The following is a 24555-nucleotide window of genomic DNA, read 5'->3' on the forward strand; positions in this document are numbered from 1 at the left end:
CAGCAGGTCTCCTAATGGACGTTTCCTTGCAAATCTGGTTTAGTCAGTATAGTACAACACCGAGGAACAGCCTCTCGTCCCTCCCTCCCACCAGCCACCCCTTGTCCCCAGCCCCCAAACACACGTGGAATAGATTTAAGTTTTTTTTTTTTTTCCAGTTCTTCCTCTTTCACACACCACAGTATTTAATAAATTTTTGTTTTACATTTTTTACACCAATGTATTAATAACAAAAGGCAGGAGTGGGGTGGGGAGGAAAAGACAAACAATGATCCGTGGTTATGCGTATAAATGGGGGAGGGTGGGAAGAGAGGGGCTGAAAAAAAAAATACATGGACTTCTACAGAAACAGAGCCTAAGGTCTCAAATAGTAAAATGTGGTGCAAAGTAGGTCTCAGAGACTGAAAAAGTTTGTACAGCTTTATTCATGGGGAGAAGATGGCGTCGCATGGAGAGTATTGAATGCAAATTGTGACGTGACGAAACAGAAAAGGGCAAAGGGGGGGAGGATGAGTTTTCTAAGAAAGGAATCTAACGAGTGCATGGCATGTCTTGTTAGCATGAAGAGTATTTTTAACTTTGCTGCTTTCTCTTCAAAGCCTCCACCAGGTCGTTTTTAAGAGCTTCTTGTTTTGATTTGTCTGCAAAAGTCTGCACAGACCTGCGGGGAAGAAGGAAAGGCAAGTCAGAGGGGGCGCGCGGGAGGGACGGAGCTTCGAACGGGTCTCGGGCCCGCGAGGCAAGAGGAGAGGGAAGCACCTCAACCCAGGAACCCACAGCTCAGCTCGCCTGTTTTCATACAGAAAGCAGAAGGCAAAGTGAACACTCGAGTGAGTAAACCCAAGCAAAATTCACTCCAGCAAGGACGGCACCAAAAGACACGCTGCCCCAGAAGTTCCGCTCCGCCTCCAGCCACTGGAGGGAGAGATTCCCAATTTTGTTTTAGGCAGCGTAGCACCAGCAAAGGGTGTTAGCGCTCTCCCAGTCGCCGTGACGGGCAGGCAGAGAAAATCCACCTCTACCCAGGAAGGTGAAAAGCACCGGGCTGGGGGGAGCTCCTGAACCCTTGTTTTATTTGCAGACTGTTCACCCAGGGTCGAGCGGCCGCGTCAAAACTGCCCTCCGGCACGTTCACCGGTGGGAAAAGCGGCCAGAGCTTCTGTTCTCAAATTTAGTTTGCAGTTTGGAGCTTACCTAGAGTAATCAGGGAATCAAAGCAGCCGAAGAAGAACAGAGATACTGCCAGCACGATTATTGCCTGGGTTTCCTTTTGCTAAAAGTTTGGTTACAGAAGAAAAGCTACAACTTTGAGGAGTCACCTTGGCTCGCTGCCCTGCAAGGCAGCTGCGGAGGAACCTCCATTTTCAATGGCACAAGAAGAAATTTCCATTTTTAAAAAAGCTCTCTTAAATATGATCATCGATAGAATAATACTACTAGACTTTTCAGGAGTTGCTACCAGAGGAGGAGCAGTTAGGATCCAGTTTGGTAGAACTTCTCCCCACATAAATGATATTTCACACCCTTTTCAGCGTTCAAAGCTACCTTATTTTGCCTGGATGCTGTCTCCTGTAAACCAGGCTGCTCTTTGTGTCAGTTATTTTCCTAATATTTTCATAGCAGTATTTCCATTCTCTCGTCTCTGGAGACTTCAGCTGCTTTCATAAAAATATATACATTTTATATGTGCATTTGTCACAGGCTAAAGAAGTGGTTCTTGGCCATTATCAACAAATAGCACATTTTCCCCTTCGTCAGCTTAATGGGTTTTAAGACAACATGTGTAACTCATTACGAGCTGGAGTGGAAGGTTAAGCTGGCTGAGGTTAGTCACTGCCGTGCGTCCTGGACATCGAGAGCGGCCAAACAAACCCCTTCAAAACTGTGCAGAGCACAAGCGAGCGGAGAAACGTTTCGGGAGAGCTTGCGCAGGACTGGATTTCAAGCTCCGAGGAAATTCAAGATACACCAGGCAAACAGGGGATGTGCGTGGGGGGTGAGCTCACATTTACTCAGAAGTCACGGGAAGTTCCAATAATTTTTTTTTTTTTCAAAACTGCGAGATTTCCAAGATTTCATTATTTTCTGCAGGGAGGACACTAAGATTACAGGGAGTTTCTTCAGCGCGCGGTGTACCACAGCTGTAAAAAAACTGATGGTGCACAAGGGACAGAGTCCCGGGGCTTCTGGATGGAATCAAGTCCAAGCTGCCACTGCTCTGGGTCCGTGACCACACGGCTCCTTCCTTGCTCCCAAGCCAGAGTGCAAAGTGGTAAATCCTGCCACATTTCCGAGCGTGATATTTCAAATGGGGTCGAAGGGGGTGAAGTAACATTTAAAATTAAAAAAAATTAAAAAAAATCACAGCATTTAGTTGGCCGTATTAAGAAATAACCCTTGGGTGAAACAGGGATCGAACATCGTTGATCAGTCTGCGGGAGTTAGGGGTTAGTTCTGGTCTGGGTTCTCATGCAGAGGTCTCAGCTGGGTGAGTCCTGGTTTAGTGCAGGTTGTCACACCGCACAGGCAGGGGGTACCTGGATCGGTTTAGTTATCAGGCTGGATGTAGATCTGGCGCTGGGTCAACACTTGAGAAAGTTCCCTCTGCAACTGCTTATACTTTTGGTTGTCAGGAATAGCATCAATAGATCTACAGAGAGCAGTTTAGAAACGAGGGGAGTAAACAGGGAAAAGAACAGTCAGAAGAGGATGGTAACACAGAGCTGGTATTCTGGACACCACCAGGAACACACTCGGGAGGAATAAATGTAAAGAAATCAGTTAGAAGAAACAGAGGAAAGGCTGGAGAAGCCAGAGGCAGACGTTCTGTGCGTTACCAGTCCTGAGTGGATCATCTCGGCGATGCACAAAGTACCGTGACTCAAACGGAGCAATGGGGAGACACAGGAAATCGATTCAATTACAAAAGCTTACGGCAATGTTCACACGGAAAAAAAGACTGTACTACATAATTCCTTTTAATAGTAATAAATGCTTCCTGACTAAACCCCTGCGCACCGCAAATGAAAATAGAGGCCTGTTGTGAAAGCTGAGGTTTGGAAAAGAAAACCCTGGAACAGCTGCTTTGTCAGATACGGTTGACTCCCTCTGCCCATGCTGTTAAGAAGGCAGCACAAACATTTAATTAGCACCATTAGTCTATCTTCGTTCACATTGGGATTTCTATGTCAAATTCCTGAGCAGAAATGAGCGGGGGTTGAAAAGTACAGTACAGTTTCCCCACAGAAAGGCACAGGGGGTTTATTCACTTCATCTGTTCTAGCACACTGTATTTTGACCAGTGGTGTTGAGAGAAAGACAGAATTTTAAACAAAGTCTAAATACCGCAAACCATTAATGTCATGACTTAATTCTGGGACCAACTGACTGTTTTTCAGAACAGTAGAAAGAGAAGTCAGAATTTAAGTACAACTTTCAGGACTGTGAAGAATAAAACTCCTAATTAAAAATAATTCTTAAATACAAGTGTTGCTAATTGGGCTATTTTCTTCCTGCTGAGGGAACAAGGGATTAAAAAGATTGCTTCAAATTTCCATAGTTACAAGGTAGAAATGTTCTCTGGACTCCACACAACAAATAATGTTTCCAAAGCATGGTGAGCTGAACAATTAGGGACATGAGAAGAGTTTGTGTAGGAAAGGGGAGTTCCAGCAAACAAAAGCAGATCAAGTGCTCGGCCGGGGACAGAACCACGGGCACCACAGGGGAGCCAAGAATCAGCCGGAGAGCCCCCTTACCTCAGCCCATTAACGATGTCCTTTGTTTTTCCAAAATATATCTCATTCAGTGTACTTCTGATTTTGTTTTCCATGTCCTGGAAGAAAAGGAAGAAAGCAGATCGTTAGTCACGTCGGACGTTTTCAGGAATCACTTACTGTTCTGTGCATCTGACGTGTTCATCTTGATGTACAACACTTGTCACCGCACGGTTCAACCCGGTGTATTCCTGCTACCTACATTCTCACAGGAGGCAGCATGACCTTATCTCGCTGCTCTTATCAAAGAAATAAAGGCTTTGTTAGCTCTGTTCCTGTCCTCCCAGTTAATTATTCCAGGCTATGAGCTGTCTTTCTGGACCACAAGAGGGCAGTTTCGGTCCAGCTATTCATTTTTCTGCATTCAGCTGCAAGAGAAGAAAATGCATTTCGCCCCAATCTTACTGTGTAATTTCCCGGTACTGAACGGACTATCAGTGGCAAGTCAGCCATTTAGCAAAGTCAGCAGGTAAATAGTTTTATGCTTATTGGTTAATTTGAATTTTTGAGCTGGCGACTCATAATTCAAAACTGCATGGCAAACAGTTTCGAGAAAGATCTTGTAAATAAGCAGCATTTTTTCATCAGGTCGCTTTTACTCCAGCCCAAAACTCTTAAAGGGGATAAAAAAAAATTAAGTACCTGCCTTCCTTTTATTTCCCAGCTCCTTTAAAAAATGCATTATAGTTTATTTTAGTTGAGAATTCCTTCCTCTCTTGCCAAAGTGGCTGTGGAGACGAAGGAAATCAAGAACACCTTCATACAGGACAGTGCGCTTACCTCTACCAAGCGTCCGATATTGGCTATGTGTGGAGAGGAATCACTCACAGTCTCATCTTTCTCCATCTAGAAAGAAAAGATACAAGTGAAAATGCGAGGGTAGATGCATGGCAGCTTTCCTTACCAAAAGAAGGGATGAAAGCAGCGGGTCTCAAAATCCCAGAGTAACTACTCTTTCAATGTGCAAACAGACTGAGAAATTCCCCGAACTAGAAAAAGGCTCACATGTTGATAACAGAAACGTAGTGTAATAGAAACCAGAAGATAAAACGCTGCTGTAGATCCCTGGTGCAGACAGGCGCTACAAAATTGTCACTCCCGAACTACCACGGGGCTGCGGGAGATCACGGCAGGGCACGCGTAGCAGGACAAGATGCACAGCGTGGGGACGGGAAAACAAGGTTGCTGCTGACGCGATGCACACAAGGACGGTGCTGGCAGGTTAACAGCTGGGAACTATCCCTGTAAAAAAAGCTGTTTCTTCTAATCTTTATCGCAAACGCTCCTTCCGACCACACGTGGGGCACATTCTCCACTTGCAGGATCTCCTGGCACAAGACACTTTAGGCTTTATTTACCTTCCAGCAGAGAGGGAAGGTGCAGAGAACACAAAACCCACAACTACCTGCAAGACTGGCGCTGATTTGAACTGCTGTGATAACATGGAAAGAGAAATTTGACAGTTTGTAGCTATTTTTTCTTTTTAGACCCAAAACCCGAACTGATATTTACCTAACTATTAGGGGGAAGTACAAAGTGGCAAGCATGAGGGGAAAGCAGCTGATGGCCTTTTGTGGTAAAACTCAAAGTTGGGTCAACACAAGGGTGTAACAATTCCATGCTCTTAGTGTAGTATCTGAACAGCAGAGAGGTACCTGAACCAGGTGAGATTTTTCATCACTAAGATCAAAAATTGGGAGCTGGTACTGCAGAACGCAATATTTGCTTTATTTTAATCCGACTTTGCCTCACGTAACATCCATCTCGAGGCCGTGGCCGACCATCCATGATCTGCGCTAGGGAAAAAATCATCTCCAGTTCTTGAGAGGAAAATTCTGGCTAGACAAGCTGTTGAACTATAAACATCGGTCCCAGGAACCTCAACTGATACAAGATGTGCTGAGATGGCACAAAAACAAAACTGGGAGAAAAATGTAGTGGGAAGAACAGTCTTCAAAGGGCTTTACTAATCCCACTGAATTCTCTTATCCATCTGTTCATATCCCTCCCTCAGGGTAGAGTTTAAAAATCTGGGCCAGCTACAGGTTTCTTCTAATAAGCCAAGTCTCTAACAGGCTTAGGGAAGCATGTAATTTAGTTGGAACCCTGAATGCAAAAGATAACCTAGAAGAGGGGAAGAAAAAGAACAAGGCCATTTAATTTTTCCGTTCGATTGCAGTCAGACTGTTTACATGTAATGGAGACACGCTGCCTGGAGAACGGATCCAGTCACAGGAGAGGGAGAAGATAAATCTGAACTCCGCAACCACACATATACACGTTACGCTGAGTTTGTGAACTAGCAGCAAATTGGGCAAATCTGGGGCAGCCGGGGAGTTGGCAGCGGGTCATTTATTTCCACAGGCTCCCCAGGGAGTCTCCACACCTGGACAGGCCAAGCTCACGGGTAAGAAGCAGAATCTGAAAATACAATTTTTTTTTTTTTTTGGCAAAACGTATATTATTACATCTCCATAAAAACTGCTGCCAGAAGGAAAACATTTTTATACGCTCTAGAAGCCCAGATGTTACGAGAGGCTGTTTTAATGGAGTTCAGAGTCAGTAAGCAGCCATGTTATACAAACAGCGGAGTTGTCGGGATTTTTAAAGGTTCCTTCCGGCGGCTGATACTGCACGGACCTAAAGCAAAAAGCCTAGAGCTACTTAAATAAAGGGGTTAATTTGCTTCGGGGGGAAATTCCATTCTGTAAGTCGATGTTAACAAGCAGCTCATCTTCCCACTGTCACTCCCCATCTGCTGTCGAGGCTCAGCCAAAAACCGAACGCTCCCGAACGAGCCAAGTCCCATCTACAGGGCTCAGCGGCTCTTCTCCCATTCGAGACGCGGCGCTTGGCTCCCTCGCCATCTGCTGTGAGTCTGACTCACAGGGAACTCACTCTTTTGGGTCTATCAAGCTCTCGATGGCTGGCTGGTCACTTCGGATGTTTCCTGCGTGGAATGGCAGCAGCTGTTTGGGCTTTCTGTAAACGTTATTTGGATGAAGAGTTAATAGGAAGAGAGAAATTTAAGTTGGATAAACACTTTGGTTCATCGTGAAAGCATCTAAAAATACTAGAGAGATGAGGAGGAAACTCATCCACCATTTTGTTCTGAAGGACTGACGGCAACATCCGCAGCTGCTCTGGCCGCGGGGCGACGGGAAAATCTCTTTAATGAAACACAAACAGAGTAACGCAAGCCAAAGGCTCCCGAGCCACAGGCAGCGGGCAGACTGAAGCCTCCAGGTGGAAAATATGGGGAATTATTTGGATATCAGTAAGGCAAAGTTTGGCCTCTCTCTCCAATGCTTATTTCAAACTGTAACTAGATAAATGAAGATTGTGAGCTCTACAGAGCTTGCAGCTTTGTAGAAATCAGCAGAGAACTTACCACATCCTTGTGTGGCCTTTGCATACATTTACTCCAACCAGCGTAACCAAAAATATCCCGTATCCTTTACCAAACTGTACATTCAAACCCATGAGCAAACCTGGGGATGCTACATCAGCTCTCTATGCTGCTTGTCCATATGTACTCAATTCTTTGTCTAAACCAGTTATTACATAACTGAACCACTGTAAAATCCATATATTCATCCGAAGCTGAAATAATTTCCCGGGCAATTACTGTTCAGCACATCTCTGCTGCCCTCTGCATCCCAAAAGACTACTTGGGTAGCAATTAGAGAGACAGTGACTCCAGGAACATAAGGATGGTGACAGCAACAACTTGGAGAACCACTTGGTGGAAAAACACTTGCCAACGCTCCGCTTAATGCTGCAACATCTGGAAGTCGGTGGGATGGGCCTTTACACGAAAGCTCAACTTGATGAAAATATATGACTCTGCTAACTGCAGAGCACAAGCCTCAGAGGATTTACCTATTATGATAAATGGCAGAATGTCTATGCTGGTGTTTTCTTGAGCAGTATTAGATCCCAGGACACAGGGACAGCGCGGTTTGCAACAGAGCAGCCTTCATCCAGCTCTGCAAAACGTTCCACCTTTGCCAGAGAGCATTTCAAATATGAAAATCAACACACATCTGTGCTGCTTTAATCTGAAATCCCAGGCTTCACTTCCCCTACAACTTTATATCCTCCCCCTGCCCGCACCTCCGAATGTAAACAAACTATAGGTTTTGAGCCAACTTCTTTCTCAGCAAACTCGCGCTTCCTCACAATGTTCATCCTGGCTTAGGAAACACACACGGGTTCTTTGTGCAAGGCGAGATCTCAGAAAGGCACCTGCTAGTCTTGCTTTTAAGGAGGGGGCTCCAGAAATGTGTCCAACAAAGTGCAGCTTTGACTATTTGCCAGAAAACGGGAAGGCTATGTCTACTTTGCATAAAATGAAACAGGATCACACAGCTGCTCTTACCTTAAAAGCATGGCCTAATGAAACCTCAAAATTCAGCTAAAGCAATACGGTGCCGTGGCAAACGACACAAGTCATTCCAATGTACACAAAGAGGACGGGACCCCAACGTCGGTCAGAGAGAAAATCATCTGCCAAGCATCTGGCTTGAATCAGGAGGGGGTGGGAGGTACCTGCACTCACTGGAGAACGGTAATTGAAAAGCTGCTGGCATTTTTCATTTCCCTACGAGTGCTGCTCCCTTTGTTGTAAACTGAAGGTAACGTGTCCTGTCCTTTGCTCTCAGATGTACAGCATGTCACTCTGGGGGCCCTCGTCACAGCAGATGGCATATAACACACCAATTACAGAATCACGGAACCATTTTGGTTGGAAAAGACCCTCGAGATCATCGAGTCCAACTGTTAACCCGCCCCGGCACTGCCCCATGTCCCTGAGAACCTCTACACAAAGAAGATTTTCAGTTTCCCAAAACAGGCTGAGTCCTCCGTCTACCCTGTCTCTCTCCCCCTCTTTCCTTATTCTGTCCACTTACAAATGTAAAACGCTTGTACTTAAATACACATGCTTACTTTCCTCTTATAAACAGAGACAACTTATAGTGCATTAAAAATCGCATTGGGAAAACTACTGAGAAGGAGCAGTTCAATGACTTGGATGAGAAATGTCAATTCTCACTGTATGACATTAAAGTAGATGTAGGATAGGGACACAACCTCTAAGTAATATCTACCCAGAACAAAACAACATGTGGCCCCAAGCCAGGTGTACGAATACTCAAATACATGATGTCTTAGAGAGAGAAAAAAATATTCTTAGAAATTCAGTTCGACATTTAGGAATAGCCTAAGCGGAAGCCTTGTAGTAACAAGTGTCTGGAGACATTAAAAAAAAACAAAAAGCAAAGACAAGTTTTTCCAAATAGTCATGACAAAGGCAGCAAAACCCTCCGTGTTTGTGTCTGATGTGGGGCAACAATATTTCACTGATAGGAAATGACAGCAGAAAACAGCTATTTCTAGACTTTCACTTCTAGATCCAAGCTGTTCCTTTGTGCCTGCTCCTGGCCACCAAGTTAATCATTCCAGTCATCACTCGAAAAATACCTGATTTGCAGCTACGAGGTGAAACGGGTTTCAAAGGAATGGTTCTCACCAGACTTCCCTTTCAAAGCTCTGAAAGGTTCTCTCTGCCATCAGTTTATAAACCAGGATATTACAAAGCTTGTGAACACTTCAAAAACTTCCACTGAAACACGAGGACATCTGCTATTCACATTTTACAATCAAAAGGTGGTCAAGTAGCTTATATGCTGAGTTGACCCAAACCATGTACAATTTACTATGGACAAAATGATCTCAAAAGAATAGTTTAGATATCAGATTAGTGATATCGACACGGCAAATCTGTAACATACCACTCCAGAGATAACTGAAACCTACTTTCAGCGCCCAAGTTTGCTGCAGACTGTATGAAAAACCTATCAAAAACTAAAAATCAAACCTGGCTGTCCTTAGGTGATGTGGCAAACTGGATTTACAGCGAAGTAAAAGCCTTGCACTCAGGAGTTTAGTCCAGCTACAGCTCAACAAACAGCTCAGGACAAACAGCTCCTCCTCACATAACACACCTCAAGGCAGCAGCAAGATTTTCGTGGATTCTGCCATAGCCTGTCCCACTGAGCCTACTGTGGCATTTGCAAACAGACTAATCTCCGGCCCAGAGCTAAATTCTGAACGTCAAGTTTCCATTGTTTGTGCAGAAGCAGTGCATCATTACCCTAGTGGCTTTTTTTTATGGTTACTTACATTGGAAGCAGGCCCCTGCTGTAATGCATCACATCTGAATTAAATGATCTGCTGTTAAAATGATGACAGAAGCATGAATCTCCTTACTAAAGCTTTGAGAGTGGAAGTCAAACTAAACAAGCTCAGGCCAAGGTGTACTGAGGACACCCATTCTCCACAGACTCTTGTTTTCCTTGGCTTGGCTCTCGCGCACCATGAGGCCACGGCCAGAGTCAAGCCCTTGGCCTCCACTTCACAGTGATGATTTAAAGTATTAGGAAGGCCTGTGATTAAATATTTATCCGGGTCACCATAACTCGGGTGTAATTACCGCAAACATTTTAAAGGAGTACGCAATGCTCAAAGCTGTCGCCAGATGCCTTTTCAATCCCTCTGATTTTCCATCAGCTTCTTCTGTAAATCAACAATGTGGTAAGAAAAAAAAAAAAAAATCACCTAGGTCTAGGGCAAGCTCCTGCAACCGCAATATTAACACAATTTCAGTTTGTCTCTGCAATCACAGATCCTCCTTTCCTCCACCTGGCTCAAACCTGGACAAAAACACAAGCCATTTGTAACAGAGTCTGCACTGTCCTTTGTATCGAAAGCAACGCTCTGCCCTGGGAAGTCTCATAAAGGAGTTTTAGCTACTGCCAATCTCACCAGTCACTCACGACCGTACAATACGCCTCCTGTCCACCAGAGTTTATTACTCTGCACGACTCACTGATTTCCACAGTCCAGATCTTAAGCAGTTGCAATTCAGCAGCAGCACAAAGTAGGGAGACAACAGCCTTTGGCAGGTGGCTGGGACAGAAGCACCTTCGCGCAGCAAAGCCAAGTCCAGCAGATCCTGACTACGAACAGTCATCTGGCCGGCACCTTCCCTGCAATAAAACCTCTCTCGCAAGAGAAACTCAAATTAATTAACACCGGCACAAAACCCCTAAATGTTTAGAAGAGTTTTTTTCTTTTTCTTTTTTTTTTTTTTTGATTTTTAAAAATCAGTGTCCTGGTACTGCAAAAGGAAAATACTAAAGACGATACTAGAAGATAAGCGATGTCTTTAGGAACAGAAGAATCCTGCAGTCAATGAAAAATTCAGGTTTGTTCACGGTGGCCTAGCTGGCTTTTAAAAGAGAGACATAACAAAAAAGCTCATCTTGTATTTTTATCATCCTATTGGAATCTTCCAGTAAGAAAGTGGGCAAATCTTACAGTTAAAAATATCTGTCTGGGTAGCACATATGGAAGTATCAAAATGTAGAAATACCAAGAGAAAAACTAAGACTCAAAAGCAAGTCTAAACTCCTACTGAATGTTTTCTATTTTTAATGGAAAGCTCTACTGCCATCGAACAAAGTTCAAGGGGCTTCCTGGTAATTACACACTTACGCATTCACTGTTTCACTGCGCTGCACACGCAGCAGGAGAAGAGATGTTTATACAACACCTCACAAAATCAACCTTTTGTTCCTGACGGGGGCTACTGGGTGTATATATATATATATAAATAAGGAGAGGCACGCCTTGGGTCTGCAGTGTACGCACGTGCCGATGTACAGACGTACCTGTCTGGTGAGGCTCCCTCCAAGGTTCATGGTACCAGACCCAGTTTTATTAGTCTGCAGCCACAGCATCACTGTGGAGGTCAGCTTGTAATGAGCAGTGCGACCACTGGATTTCTCCTAGAAGTGGGAGGACAACAAAAAAGGAGACAAAAGGTTAAAATCCCTCCAAAAGCTAAATGGTGGCTGGCTCTGAAGACCCCACAAGCATCAGGACAGATACATGTAACCTCACTCACACGGCACAGTCTGGTTCTTAAAAACAATTTTAAGTGTGCACATTCTCCTAATTTTCCAAAGCAAGTCTAGTTAGAGCAATTTAACCTCCTATTACCTTGTTTTTATTACCTAATTAGTGATATTTATCTGTAGACCTTTATGTTTAAAAAAAAAAAAAAATCTCAGGATCACAGGCACAGAAAGTAACATACTTCCAATTCTTCTGGGATTCTTTTTGATTACAGCCCCGACTTATCTCTGTCCAAATTGCTTCAGGGAATTTTCAAAAATTAACAGGGGAAAGAAGTTTACAGCCCCTAACACAATATTGCATTGTTCGGTGGAACACCTGTGCTCGTTAATTGTCTGGAATTAACTGGGTTTTGTTTTCACTTAGGAATATCAGCTGCCCCAGAGGCTGTACCTGAACCTCCACCACGTGGATGGAATCCCAGCATCCCTTAATCTTCTTTGATCCGTCTCCAGCTTTCTTAATGAGGATCACCCCGGCAAAACCATGATCCAGGTCCCAGAGGTAGACAGAGGAGACTCCACCTTCAAAATACCTGCGGGATGCAATCCAAGAGCCATGTTAAAAGTGAGCAGGATCCAAGCCAGAGTCAGATATCAATAATAATCATCTTTTAATAAGCAGAATCTCTATATCCTTGTAAAGATTTTTTTTCTTTTTTTTTCTTTTCAGATGGCACAGTCTCACCAGCTATATATCTAGAACCACACCAGTTTAAATCATTTTATAACACAGAGACTTTAATTACAAAAATCCTGTACATTTCTCTAAAGGAGAATAAAAGTCTAGTGAGAACCAGAGCTAGCTACAGATTTCTACACTACTCCAGCAAACAATTCCTCTGATTCCAATTAACTATAACAGCTGGTAAAACTACAAGCTACAAAGTACGCTGAGAGTAAGGCTTTATTTTACAGTTTGGTGGGTTTTTTTTTTCCTTTTCTCTTGCTATTGGGAGAGTCTGGTAGTCCTTTACAACAAAGTCCGCTAATTAAGACAAAAGGGAGCAAGTAAGTAGCTTTATGCTGCTGTCTCAAAAGTTTGTGTGAAGCTGATTTACTGATTTATCACAAATCGAGTTGAACTGAATCCCGGGTTCTTAGAAATGAAGGGATGCTTTTGAGGTTTACATCTTGTTCCAATCTCAGATATGGTATACAACAGAAAGTAAGCCAGACTACCCAAATCTCAGGTTTCTGGTAGCAAGAAGTACAGTCTTAGAAAACTAAGAAAGCAATGACATCTGCAGAACCCAACTCCTCCTTTCTAACGCTAGTGCTGGGCTCCTTCTATATCAGATGAAAAATGCACTTTAAAATAACGGTAAAGAACCCAACGCGGTAGGAAAGAAGATGCACAGGCACCAGTTTCGGCTTCTAGAAAAGCCAAACCATAACCCACAGTATTTTTCCATTCTCAAGTTACCAAACAGCCACAAGGAGCATCACGCAAAAGGGACTAATACTGTCACGGCACACCAAGATCTCGTGCTGCACAGAATCACCATCTCCTGGAGAAGACACAACTTCGGCTGAGCCAGAAGATCAATGACAAGACATTTTAGTATTTTCTGCTCTCTCCTGAGCACATACTGCCCTTCCGCAGATACGTACACAAAGCAGATAAAACACTTGAGAGGTGGAGGAGAGCAAAAGCTCATTGTCTGCAGACACGAGCTGCTGCGACTGACGGGTCCCAGCAGCGGAGCTGGGAGAGTCACGCGGATTAAACCGTTCTACGCTCCTGCCTCTTGCACCCTGAGCAAGACGATCATGCAGATCTGCAAGCGGCTGCACGTTTCTCCTCTTCTGCAAGAAAAGGAAGTATCACTCATCGCCAACATGAAAAACCTCTTGAATCCTCCCACCTTCATGCTCCTCTCCTTTCTAAACACGAGCCTGACAGTTGTTAATAGCACTTGAAGTTTGATTTACGGTGCATTTTGGACTTTATGTACTAGCTTGAAGTACCGTAGATTCAAAACCACTAGCACACCCTTTTCTACAAGTCAGGAGAAGAGATATTAGTAAGTTAATAAAAATAACACAGGCATCTTTCAACATTTTCTCTGCATTACAGACCAGTCCGGTATGTTGTTTCAAGAACAGAGTCACCAAAAGAGCCCCAGTTCTTTTTAATTGCACGCATCCGAGTCTGTATCAAAACCAATGCTGACCCCAGGAGGGGGATATGACTTCATATTAACTCACCACATTATTTTCTTTTTAATTGGTGCCTACTGCTACTCATCACCAAGCTTAGTCTGGGCACAAAGTAACCAACATGCACATCACTGCCCTATGACATTTGTCAAGCCACTGATAATATACCGTCAAAAAAAAAGGAAAGGCCTTTGCTCCACAGGCACACTAAAGCCCGACTTCCAGCAGGCAATTCAGACCTAACAAACCAACAAACGCCCTTTTTATATCCCCCAGCGAATTCATAAATGGATTTTGGTTAATGCAGTTAATGGGAATTTCAGTCCCCCAGCAAAGCTCAGTTCCAATCCAAGTGACCCTTTCTTTGGAGAAAAGGACAGTGCAAATCAAAGGCCAGAGCACATGAGCTACTGTCCAATTCCAGAGACCCTGAATTAAAAAAAAAAAAAAAAAAAAAAAAAAATCACACAGAGAATACGTGAATTCACTCAAAATGAACTGGCAGCCACTGAGAATATTACAGTGTGTACAGACAGTTTCCCCATTACCCACTTTATGAGCTTGCTATGAGCATGAAACGTTAATTAAGAGAGGGACCGAAACAAGGTTTTTGGAAATTTATTCTTACCTACTGTACTTTGATCCTAATGACATGAAACAGGGAAAAAAATAATTTTTATGTGGTTCACCTTTATGAGATTTTACATAAAGGCTTTTGTGGGTATTTTAAGAATGTGCTAAAATGTTGTCTGAAACCACATAAAACCATCTGAAGAACCTCCCGCCAGAACTAACAGCGCACACATGGAAACGCTTTAACTTGCCTTTGTATATTTAATGAATCAAATATAGTATTAATATTGTTTTAAATACCAACATGCTATTTCAATAAAGTCGCTTTGCCGTAGCCAGATCCAGTATCTTGAGTCTCAAACAACAACGCCAGCGATTGAAGCGTTATGAATCCAAGGCACACCGGGATACAGATTAGCCAAAGCCTCCTCTGTGCTTCAGCAATATAGAATCACTTCAAAAATTCACTCCTCCTTCACGGGGAGAAAATATGTATAATTGATCACCACATTAGATTTCACCTTTCCTCACACAGCAAATAAAATGCGCTCAAGTGGGATTTCTGAAGACTATCTAAAGCCAGGAAAGCCATGTTTGGAGAAGGGAACATTCCTTGAAACCTGTTTTGTTTTGGTTTTTTTTCAAGAAAAATAAAGAAGTGCTACAGGTTAATTGGCTGCTACATAACAGAATAGATGACAGACAGATTGGTAGGAATTTAAATCTACATTCATGAACTTGGATTTGCTGCAGGAAGGCTGGACTACCTCCAAGAAACACCCTCATCACAGATTAAATAGCTGCACTTATTAAAATCCAAGCAAGCGAGGTAACCAGCTTGGAGAAGGTTCCTGGAAGGCACAAGCTGATATATCTGCTCCGTTGAAGAAGCAGATGGGCAAACCAGAGCGTGGGCCCGTCAAAGTTACGTGCGGTAGTTGCAGCAAAACACTTTGAAAACACGACACAGCTCCTGGATCAAGGAGCGTTTTGTTTGATCGCCCGTTCTGGCTCCCCCGGCTCGGGGCACGTTCCCCTCCTGCACAACAATGCTGGGAAAAGGCAATCTGTCTGCTTTGGAAGCTCCAGTCCTCTCCCAAAGCACCCAAGGCCCAGCACAAAGCAATCGGCAGATGCTTTTGAGGTGTCCAAGAGGTCTGACGTTGGAGAAAAACTCCAACTCATCCTAGGCTACCTTTCGGAAAGGAGAAATCATTTTCAAAGGACGGCTATTCCAAGCGAAGCAATCGGATGGGGATCTCTCTAGGATGTAACTCTGGATTTACCTACAGATAAAAGTTTGTTATAAAACGATGAAAAAAAGCAATCTTATGGTTGTCATGTTGCTTTGTTAACAACCAAAACACCGCCACGGGATAGCCCTGGTCGCTCAGTGGACAGCCAGGGTTCTTCCATCTCTGGTAAAACTGGTTTTTACAAAAGTTGCCCAGGAACGTGACTAAAAGACATAAGGCCCAAGGTAATCAATTCACTCTCTTCACAAAATTCAGAAGAGCTTTTCATTCAAAATCAATTCCAGTTTTAATGTCATGATCAAACACTTAAGTTTTATGTCCGTTACTCATCAACCACAGAACTCCTGGAAAAAGCTGTCTTATACAAAAAAAATGTCACACTTAAGACTGACCTACTTTACGAACGCAAGAATAAAAGAAAATATTTAAGCTACGAGTGATCCAAAGCTTTATGAAGTGTTTGAAGTTGAAGCGGGTGGAGACACAGGATGGAAAGTTAAGGAACTCGAGCTGTATCCATGAAATAAAGAGACTGTGGCCAGAACAAGGCTGTAACTTCAGGAGAGATGTGAGAGGGGAGGAAATCCCCCAGCTTCCAGCACAGACCTCAACAAGGGAGGACAGATTAATCACTTCGTTTTACCGCTGAAGGACAGATCATAAAAGGCACCGTAACCTGCCCGATAGCATTCTGCTTCTTGCAAGTCAGTGCTGGACTCTACACTGAGAAATCGAGTTTCCACCACACAGCAATAAAAACAAGCTACAACTTTCAATTCCACTTCAGAACCAAATCACTCATCCATAAAAACACTTGTGTGTTTTCCAGTAAGTAACTGGGAGCCAGAGACACCGGGTGGGTGTTTGTATCTGGCTTGTGGCTCTCGCAGCACAAAGCCACAAAACCCTGATGCCAAAGCACCAGTACCTGGAACCTCAGCCTGGCTGTGCAAACCTTCAAAGGAGTTGCACGGTGTTTCGAACTGGCTCGTTTAAAGCAGCAAAATATATTTTCTTTATTTTTCCCCTAAAGGTTGCATAGCTATTTCTTCTAGCTACAAAAGTTCGGCGTTGAAAGGGAAGTGTCTCCATCTATTTAGATCAACAGACTTCGAAGAAACGTGTCATTTAAAAAAACCTACCGCAAAGGAAAATATTGAGCATTCAGCTATAAATGTTTTTAAAGAGTGACAATGACTAAAGTCACAATCTGAGAAAATAGTGCCTAACAGCAACTCACAAAAATTGCCTAAAAGATGAGGTGAAGAGACATTTCAATTATTATTAAAACAGATGAGCCTAATGGCAAGTGACTTGGCACAATTTTCACCGAATCGTTCCACATCGTTTCAAACCAGCACATAAATAGCAGGAGAAATATGAAGGAAGTGGCAAGTTTCAGCAACCCACCCTGCAACAAACTCCAAATATCGCCGAGGTGTTCATTCAGATCACCAGCCAGCGTGCAGGTCAAGCGAGGGGGGAAAAAGGTCTTCAGGACAACACCAAGAGACCAAAGTTGTCATTAAATAATTTGGTTGCCTGTGTCCTCCACCCAGCTTTCCAGCAATGAGGCTCACGACCCTGTTCTTTAATAAAAAGGACAAGTTGGGACCAGGAACTAACCAGGTTATGACACTTCTGCTGGTGTGAGAACAGATGATTTACAGCTCCTCTCTCCCTCCTTCTCTGGTCCCACAAGTGCGACTGTTTAACACTTTCAGAATGTTACCCAAATACTTAAAATGAAGAAGGTAAAATGTTTGTGTATTTAGCCCAGCTGTTTTTCCCCACAGTTTATGAATGTGGCCCAAAGTATGCCTGTGGACTCTGTGCAGGTATTTTACAGAAATTCTTTCCAGCATACACAGGTGCAAAAATCCCTGGAGCACACATACCAATCCAGTTAGGTATGTGTAACTCCAATGCCAGTTGCACTTGAAAGCACACATCCACATCTGGAGCACGGCGGGACAACTCCAACTGCGCAGCAGAGCTGTGAAGTGCAAGAACTCTGCAAGGAAGGAAAACAGCATCCAAACAATGGGATCCTGAAGGCTAAAAGTCTCCCAGAACCTCCCATTTTGTGCGTTCTGGTACGTTTCATCAGTTTAAAAAACCAAAAACAAACATGTATTGCTCACATTTTCCTTACCATCCAATTGCTGTTGGCAGATGGAAACTAATGACCAAATCCCTTTTGAGAAGTCACCTGGAAACAGTTCCATCAGCCACCTAACAAGCAAGACAATGGGTCACTTTGTAACACGGCCAAACGAGGAACCGGTTCATTAACCGCCAGGAAGCGCTGGCTGCTTCCAAATCTTTCAGCCGTCCCCATCCCCGCCACCAGTTTGCTCTACAGAGCCGGCCCACAGCTTCACCCACCCACTGTCTGACACGTTTTACACTCTGCCAGCTATAATTCAAATAAGGGTAGGAAGGGAAAAGACAGCAGCAGAAGTCTTGTGTGTCGTGTATTCAGTTTGCCAAAGTCTGTGCAGACTACTGATTCCGTGTGACAAACTTCTTTCTTCAAATAGGTGCATATCAGATATGCTACAAGATGGCTATTATGGGTTAAGTTAATCTGTCTTCAATTTTCCATCATTTAAACGCTGCATTTGTGAGAGCATGAGGTAAATTTCTGCAAGCCTAGCCACGTATTATTAGAGATAATCAGTTCTAAAATTCCCAATCGCAATAAATTGAGATTTTAAAATACAGCCTCGCTCCATTTTTGAAAGCATGTAAGTAATATCCTACTGGGGATTTAAAACTTTCAGAGAATGGTGTTTGAGGATAGTGCTGCATCATCAGTGCTGACCTCTTAATGCAAGTTTTCCCTCTGCAGTGTTCAAATTTTATGTAATCACAGAGAACTGCGGGCACCCCAGGGAAAAACTCCTCCTCTGCTGAAAATCTCCGATTCAGAAGATAAGAATGTAGTCTGTACAGAGCTGCTCCAAAATCAAGCACCCAAAGAAAAAAAAATATGGAAGGCAACTAATTTAGTTCTCACACCATGACAGTACGCTTAATTTTTTCCTCTCTTCTGAGTTTGCTCTAATGTGTGTAATATATATCAGCAATTTCAATATTGATTCTGAGTTTCAAGCTGCCCATGGGCAACTTAAGGGACCCCAACACTGCTCTGTTTACTCTTACGTCTAAATTTCCTTGGGAAAACATCCCGGTTTTCATTTTAAAAGCCTGCAAACGTGAAAGCAGCGAGCATCTTGGCACTTTAGGTCCATCTTAGGAGACTTCATCTTGTACTTATCAGTCTAACCCGGAGGAGAGAATCTCGCAGATGACATAATCCTGATGTCACACCCTATTGTGCACAACCCCAGCCAGCAGCGAGATGGAAAGTCAGGTTTCCTTAGCGCTGGGATGCACAACAAATGCATCTGGATTCCATCGACAGCGCCCTCGCTGCGCAAACCACAGTAACTATCGTGCCCAAGAGAAAGCCATCACAAAGGGCTCGTAACCCTTAACGAGGAACAGTGAGCTAATGGCAATAAAGTCACTTCAAAGCTTTCCACGGGTTTGGAGTTTAGGCAAACGAGGTTTACATCTAAACACAGACAGAAGGCTCATATAAAGAGCTCACAGCTGCCTAATCACTCGGGGGGTTGAAAGTGGCACCGCAGGCTGCAGGGATGGGGGCTCAGGGGCTGCCCCCTGCACACACCTACGGGCACGAGCTCTAACACCAAAACCACTAATTACAGCCCTTACATCTGGTGCTCTCCTTTTATTTACCTGCTGGAATTGGCGCTGCACGAAATAAATCGGGTTTGGTCAAACCGATACACACAGCAATTGCTACAAACCTTAAGTGCGAAGTATTTTCAAAATTGGAGAGGAATTAATTCCACTGAGAGGATCTCATGGTCTGTCAGGGCAGGTAAAGGGACGTACCAGGGCAGGTAAAGGGACGTACCAGGGCAGGTAAAGGGACGTACCAGGGCAGGTAAAGGGACGTACCAGGGCAGGTAAAGGGACGTACCAGGGCAGGTAAAGGGACGTATACAGGCAAGGAAGGAGAAATGAGATGACAAACTACAGGAGCACTCCGAAAGAGTTAAAGTCGAAGGGCAATACTAATGAGGTTTGTAATTTTTTCTTAGCAAGACAAGTGGACAAAATCAGCCCTGAGCACTCTAAGAATTGACTCATCTGTCACTGGGACTTTGCTACTGTACCTGACCAGTTCAGTCCCTTGAATGTCTCTAGCAAAAGGCTCCCGAATCTACATATTCCCGAAGGCACGTGCGTACAGGGAATTACCGTCGCCTTTCCTCCTCGAGCTGAAAAGAGAGAGGTGACGGGTGTTCTGTTCAGGCAGGATCTGTGCCGCAAACATTTCTGCAAACGCTTGGCTGGCAGAGGTGCCATCCTCAGCACTGCTGACACCACCAAAAATGGGAGTGACTAACTCCCATTCGGACAGGATTCCAATCCAAAATTCAATAACATGAGGATTACACACAACTAAGACATTTTAGAGGTCAATCCTCTCCCAGACCTCCTTCCGCTCCATCCAAATTCCTTGTCCAGAGCCCCAATATAACAAACTGAAAATGGATCAACATCAAAACACAGACAGAAGCAGGAGTTCAAAAGGCTTCATGGCTTACTCTGTTGAGAGAACTCAAAACCTTAATCAATAAAAACATTTTCAGAAGCAGAATGATTAAGAGGAGCGTTTTATCCTTTTTTTTTTTTTTAAGCTGTTGAAAATCAAAAGTACCAATAAATCCAACTTAACCCAAGAAGCAAAGAGGTAAGGGCTATCTTTCTAAATGTATGCCAGCTTACTAAACCGGCCCAAAGTTGCCAGAACTCATCTTGTTTGCAGAAATATTCACATTAGCAGCATCCTTCCCAGGGAGGTCTATTTAATCACTTCAGAAACTATTTCTTCCAGACAACAAAGAGCGATAAGATTACTTAATTAAAGCCCTGATTATCTCCAACCCAAAACAACAGAACACAGAATCTGAAAGAGATAGATTTATCCAGATGCCCTGGTCCTCATTACGCTTTGATTTCAATCAATCGTGCGCACACACGTCAAGGAAAAGGCAATAAATTACAACCATGTGTTTGAAGAAATTATCTTCACGATATTGGAAGCGGAGAGCCACGGCTCTAACCGAACGGTGTAAGATATTAGGCTTCCATCTGGGAATAATAACCCACTGAACAAAAACATACCAGGGCATTAGCTTCAGGCAGTGTCTGAGTTAAACCTGGCAGCAGGAGATCAAAATTAAACAGTTGTTTTTTGGGAAAGTGAACATGCATTTTGGTAAAACAGAAAACCGAGAAATATGTTGGTTGTTTAACATATACGATACAGAGGGAAATAAAACCTAGTAGAATTCCTCTTTAACGCAAGGAGACACGAATGTGGCTCCAGAATGAAAAAGCGGGCAACTCTAGAGATACTTAAAGATAGTTTGCATTAAAACGGACGCTCACAGGGAACAACTCAGCACTGGTTAAGAGGCACTGAAGATTCAGCAAAATTTTTCTTCTCAAGCTGTCAAGATTTGAAACAACGCCATGTGATACTATAAGACCTGTTTTCCCACTACAGTCACTTGGCCAACAAGTTTTTTAGGACAAAACTCACCAGTGAACAGATCTGAAGGGATTATTTCACACAAATTGTTAACAAACGCATAACAGGCTGTTTTGCCTCAAAACACCCACACTAACAGGTGCCAGACCCTTGGGAAACGGCAAAGACATGCTGATGACTCACTAAATGTAGGTGGATACTTACCACACCTGATTAAAACTGAAATTTGAAAAGGAATGGTACATGGGCCAAATGGGACTGACACGAGGAAAATCTGAAATTATTGGAAGTCTTGGGAGACGCCCGAGATGAACTCTACGTAAAGGTAAAACGGGAGATAATCCAGAGAAATCTTGGACTGTATGCAGAGAGCAGAGTGGGAATAGCACATATTCTCCAAAGTACTTATTTTTCTATAGAAAGGAAACATCTTCCTCTTCCATCCCCTGCTGGAACGACCAGCTGGGGAGTGCAGCGAGCACCACGCAGAGCAACAACTCAGAAACAAGCACTTAGGAGGTTTTAAGATACGCAAAATCCTTCTGTGCCGGACAGTCCACGCTGGCTAGATGACTGCAAACACAAGATCCAGCAGTTAAGCACAGCAAGGCTGGAAATAAAGCCACAACCTGCTTTGAAAAACCCAGCAGAAACCCTCATTATAGGAATAAAAGGTCTAACAGCCCAGGAAATTCAAGCACACTGGGGCCTGGAGTTCTCTGTAATACAAAAATAATCTTATGTAAGCAGTTGTTTAACTGTTACCTACCATAAAACACAGCACAGCTGTGGTTAGAGGTGTATTCAAAAACATTCTGTCCCCCGTAGAGAGGGGGACAGAACTGCCTCTTACAGGACGGCTGAACAAGAACTCGATGTGTCAAACAGGAGGCTTCTCAGCATCATTTTTATCCTCTCAATCCGCAATACAAGCTGAAAGTCTAACAGTGCAACCGCTCCACTTAAAACTCGCACTTTTTAAAGAAAGAGTTTGCAATGTGAGGTATTGATTAGCTTGGTGTCACTTATCAACTGTCTGTTTGGACAGACAACCCCAAGGTGAACAATGAAAACCTCTGCATGTCAGTTCAAGAAACTTACATTGCACACTGCCAAGAAAATGAACACTGCTACTGGAAGGTGGACCTGTTATAAATCTTCCCATATAACAGAAGCCATAATTTCCACAAAAGATACAGTACTGAAGACTGCCAGCATGTTACTTTTTTGATTAATACATCAACACTTTCAAACGAGCCTGAAATATTCCACAGTGCTGGAAAAACTCTGTTGTTACCGGCTCTGGAATTTGAAAGGACGCTGATAATTTTGTCCTGGAACCGACGCATCGTGCGCTGCAAGATTCCAAACCAGGCAGCCAGTGACACCTTTAATCCACATCACACGGCTCAGACCTACGTCTGGCTTTACAGCGGGTACGCAAGATTAGTTTCCAGCTCTAGCAGACCATGGAAATTACATCACTGCAATTGCCATCGCATTCCCGCTACAACCTTCCCCACACTCCAGCCTCCCACGTGGCTCCGGCAGCTGTTCTGCTGGTAATTGTTCCAGCCATTCCCAACCTGATCCGTTGGCAAGAGCGCCGAACAGCAGAGAGAAAAGCTGGCACTTGGTACCCCCACCTCATTTTTTCCCCTCTCTGGTCTCCAAGTAAAAATTAAGCTCCTGCCATCAAAATACCAAATCCAATTGTCTCGTTAAAGAAACTACTAGAACAAAAGCTGGTTTCTATCTAGATCTCTGTTGCAGGTAAAGTACGAATCATTTCCCATTTGAAGCATGAGGAACCCTTCAAATGGTGAGGTTAAGTTTCCCTAACTTTGCAAATTCTTTCCAAAACCGCCACAATTCTTCCAGCACTCAGCAAAATGTAAGCCACCCTTCTCCTCTTTTTCTGACACATTTTTGAGATCATAACATGCAAAGTGTCCTGTGCTGACAGATGCGCTTATCTAGTCCGACTGGACTGCCAGTCAGATGCCTCCTTCATTTCTGGCTGACGACACGGGAACAAAGTCCCTGTGAGAAATCCCTCCTGTAAACCCTCGAACAATATCTCGCCTGTAGAACTGGGACTGACAAACTGAAAGATGAAATCTGATACAATCTCACCTTTTACTTCCATACAATATATTAAGACTATTGTTGTACCGCAGGGTTCCGCACATTCACCTGAGAGTAACCTGTACGGCACTTTCGCCTTTCCCTCCTGCAAATGAAACCTTTTTAAAGGAGTTATTGTATCCAGCCGTGACGTCACGGTTGTCTGATCAGAGAAGGATTTTAAAAGACAACCTTGGTTCCACAAACCTACTCATTTTCGTCTTAGTGCATTAAAAGCCCTATTGCTTCTGGTCTGTTCTGCACCTGGGGAGTAAGTGCCAACCCCTCTTTGCTGCATATGCAAAATTCCTTTCTTCCAGTAAGTTCCGATACCAATAACAACTGTTACTTGCAAGAGAAGTTGGATACCTAGGAAAATAAAGCATGAAAACAAATAAAAACTTTATAGCTGTAACAAAATCGTGACGATTACACATTTGGATGGGTTATATTTACATCAAGCCACATCTTAAAACGAGTAGAAAATCTACCAAGTAAAATACCTTTTAACCTGCTTTTGTTAGCACTGTAATAGTACAGTGACACACAAGGAATTACATCTAGGGATATGTTTTGTCTCCATTTTTGGGCAACGTGAAGAACCAATAAAGCTTGTTCACCTCTTTCATGGCCATTAAGCACCTCCAATACGAAAGCATCCCATTACTAGATAAAGCAGTAAGTTCATTTTGCTTTGCAAAAGATATTTGCCTTTTAGATTTAGCATTACTGTTTCCATCCCATCACTGCTCGGGAGACCACAATCTGTAAAGACAAGAGCCAAACCTGGTCACATCTTGAGATTTCAGATGTGATTGCAGTGTTACCGGCTTTCTAGAAAAATTGTTCAACTGAGAAGTCACCCGGGCAGCTTCTTATTGCTGCTTTAAAAAAGACACTGCCTAATCTACATTTATCTTACACATGCTCTATTAATTCCTTTGCTTTACACCTCTTTAACAGGACAGAGCCTAAAAGAAGCATCGGAGCACAGCAGAAGTACATTAACCCCCACACAACTGCTGCATTTCAGCATCCAAACGCCTGTCATTTTACTGGAAGATGTCAGAGTTGCTGCT

The 24555-nt window shown here is 43.5% G+C and overlaps 1 protein-coding gene across 2 annotated transcripts in view; it reads right to left on the reverse strand.

Moving 5' to 3' along the window:
- Positions 1 to 406: 406 nt before the first annotated feature.
- Positions 407 to 24555, reverse strand: part of CAPZB (capping actin protein of muscle Z-line subunit beta) — a 53621-nt gene continuing 29472 nt past the window's right edge. Inside the window, exons 5-10 of one of the 2 annotated variants that reach the window (XM_065649788.1) lie at positions 12153 to 12294; positions 11513 to 11629; positions 4557 to 4622; positions 3759 to 3835; positions 2538 to 2650; positions 573 to 661 (exon numbers count right to left, since the gene is read on the reverse strand). In XM_065649788.1, the coding sequence (XP_065505860.1) occupies positions 2548 to 2650; positions 3759 to 3835; positions 4557 to 4622; positions 11513 to 11629; positions 12153 to 12294 (505 nt within the window). In that variant the 3' untranslated portion in view covers positions 573 to 661; positions 2538 to 2547. Of the gene's footprint in view, positions 662 to 2537; positions 2651 to 3758; positions 3836 to 4556; positions 4623 to 11512; positions 11630 to 12152; positions 12295 to 24555 lie in introns of both variants that reach the window. The other variant, XM_065649790.1, reaches the window with a different exon arrangement.

Source organism: Caloenas nicobarica, chromosome 22 (assembly GCF_036013445.1).
Source record: "Caloenas nicobarica isolate bCalNic1 chromosome 22, bCalNic1.hap1, whole genome shotgun sequence".
NCBI classification, from domain to species: domain Eukaryota; kingdom Metazoa; phylum Chordata; class Aves; order Columbiformes; family Columbidae; genus Caloenas; species Caloenas nicobarica.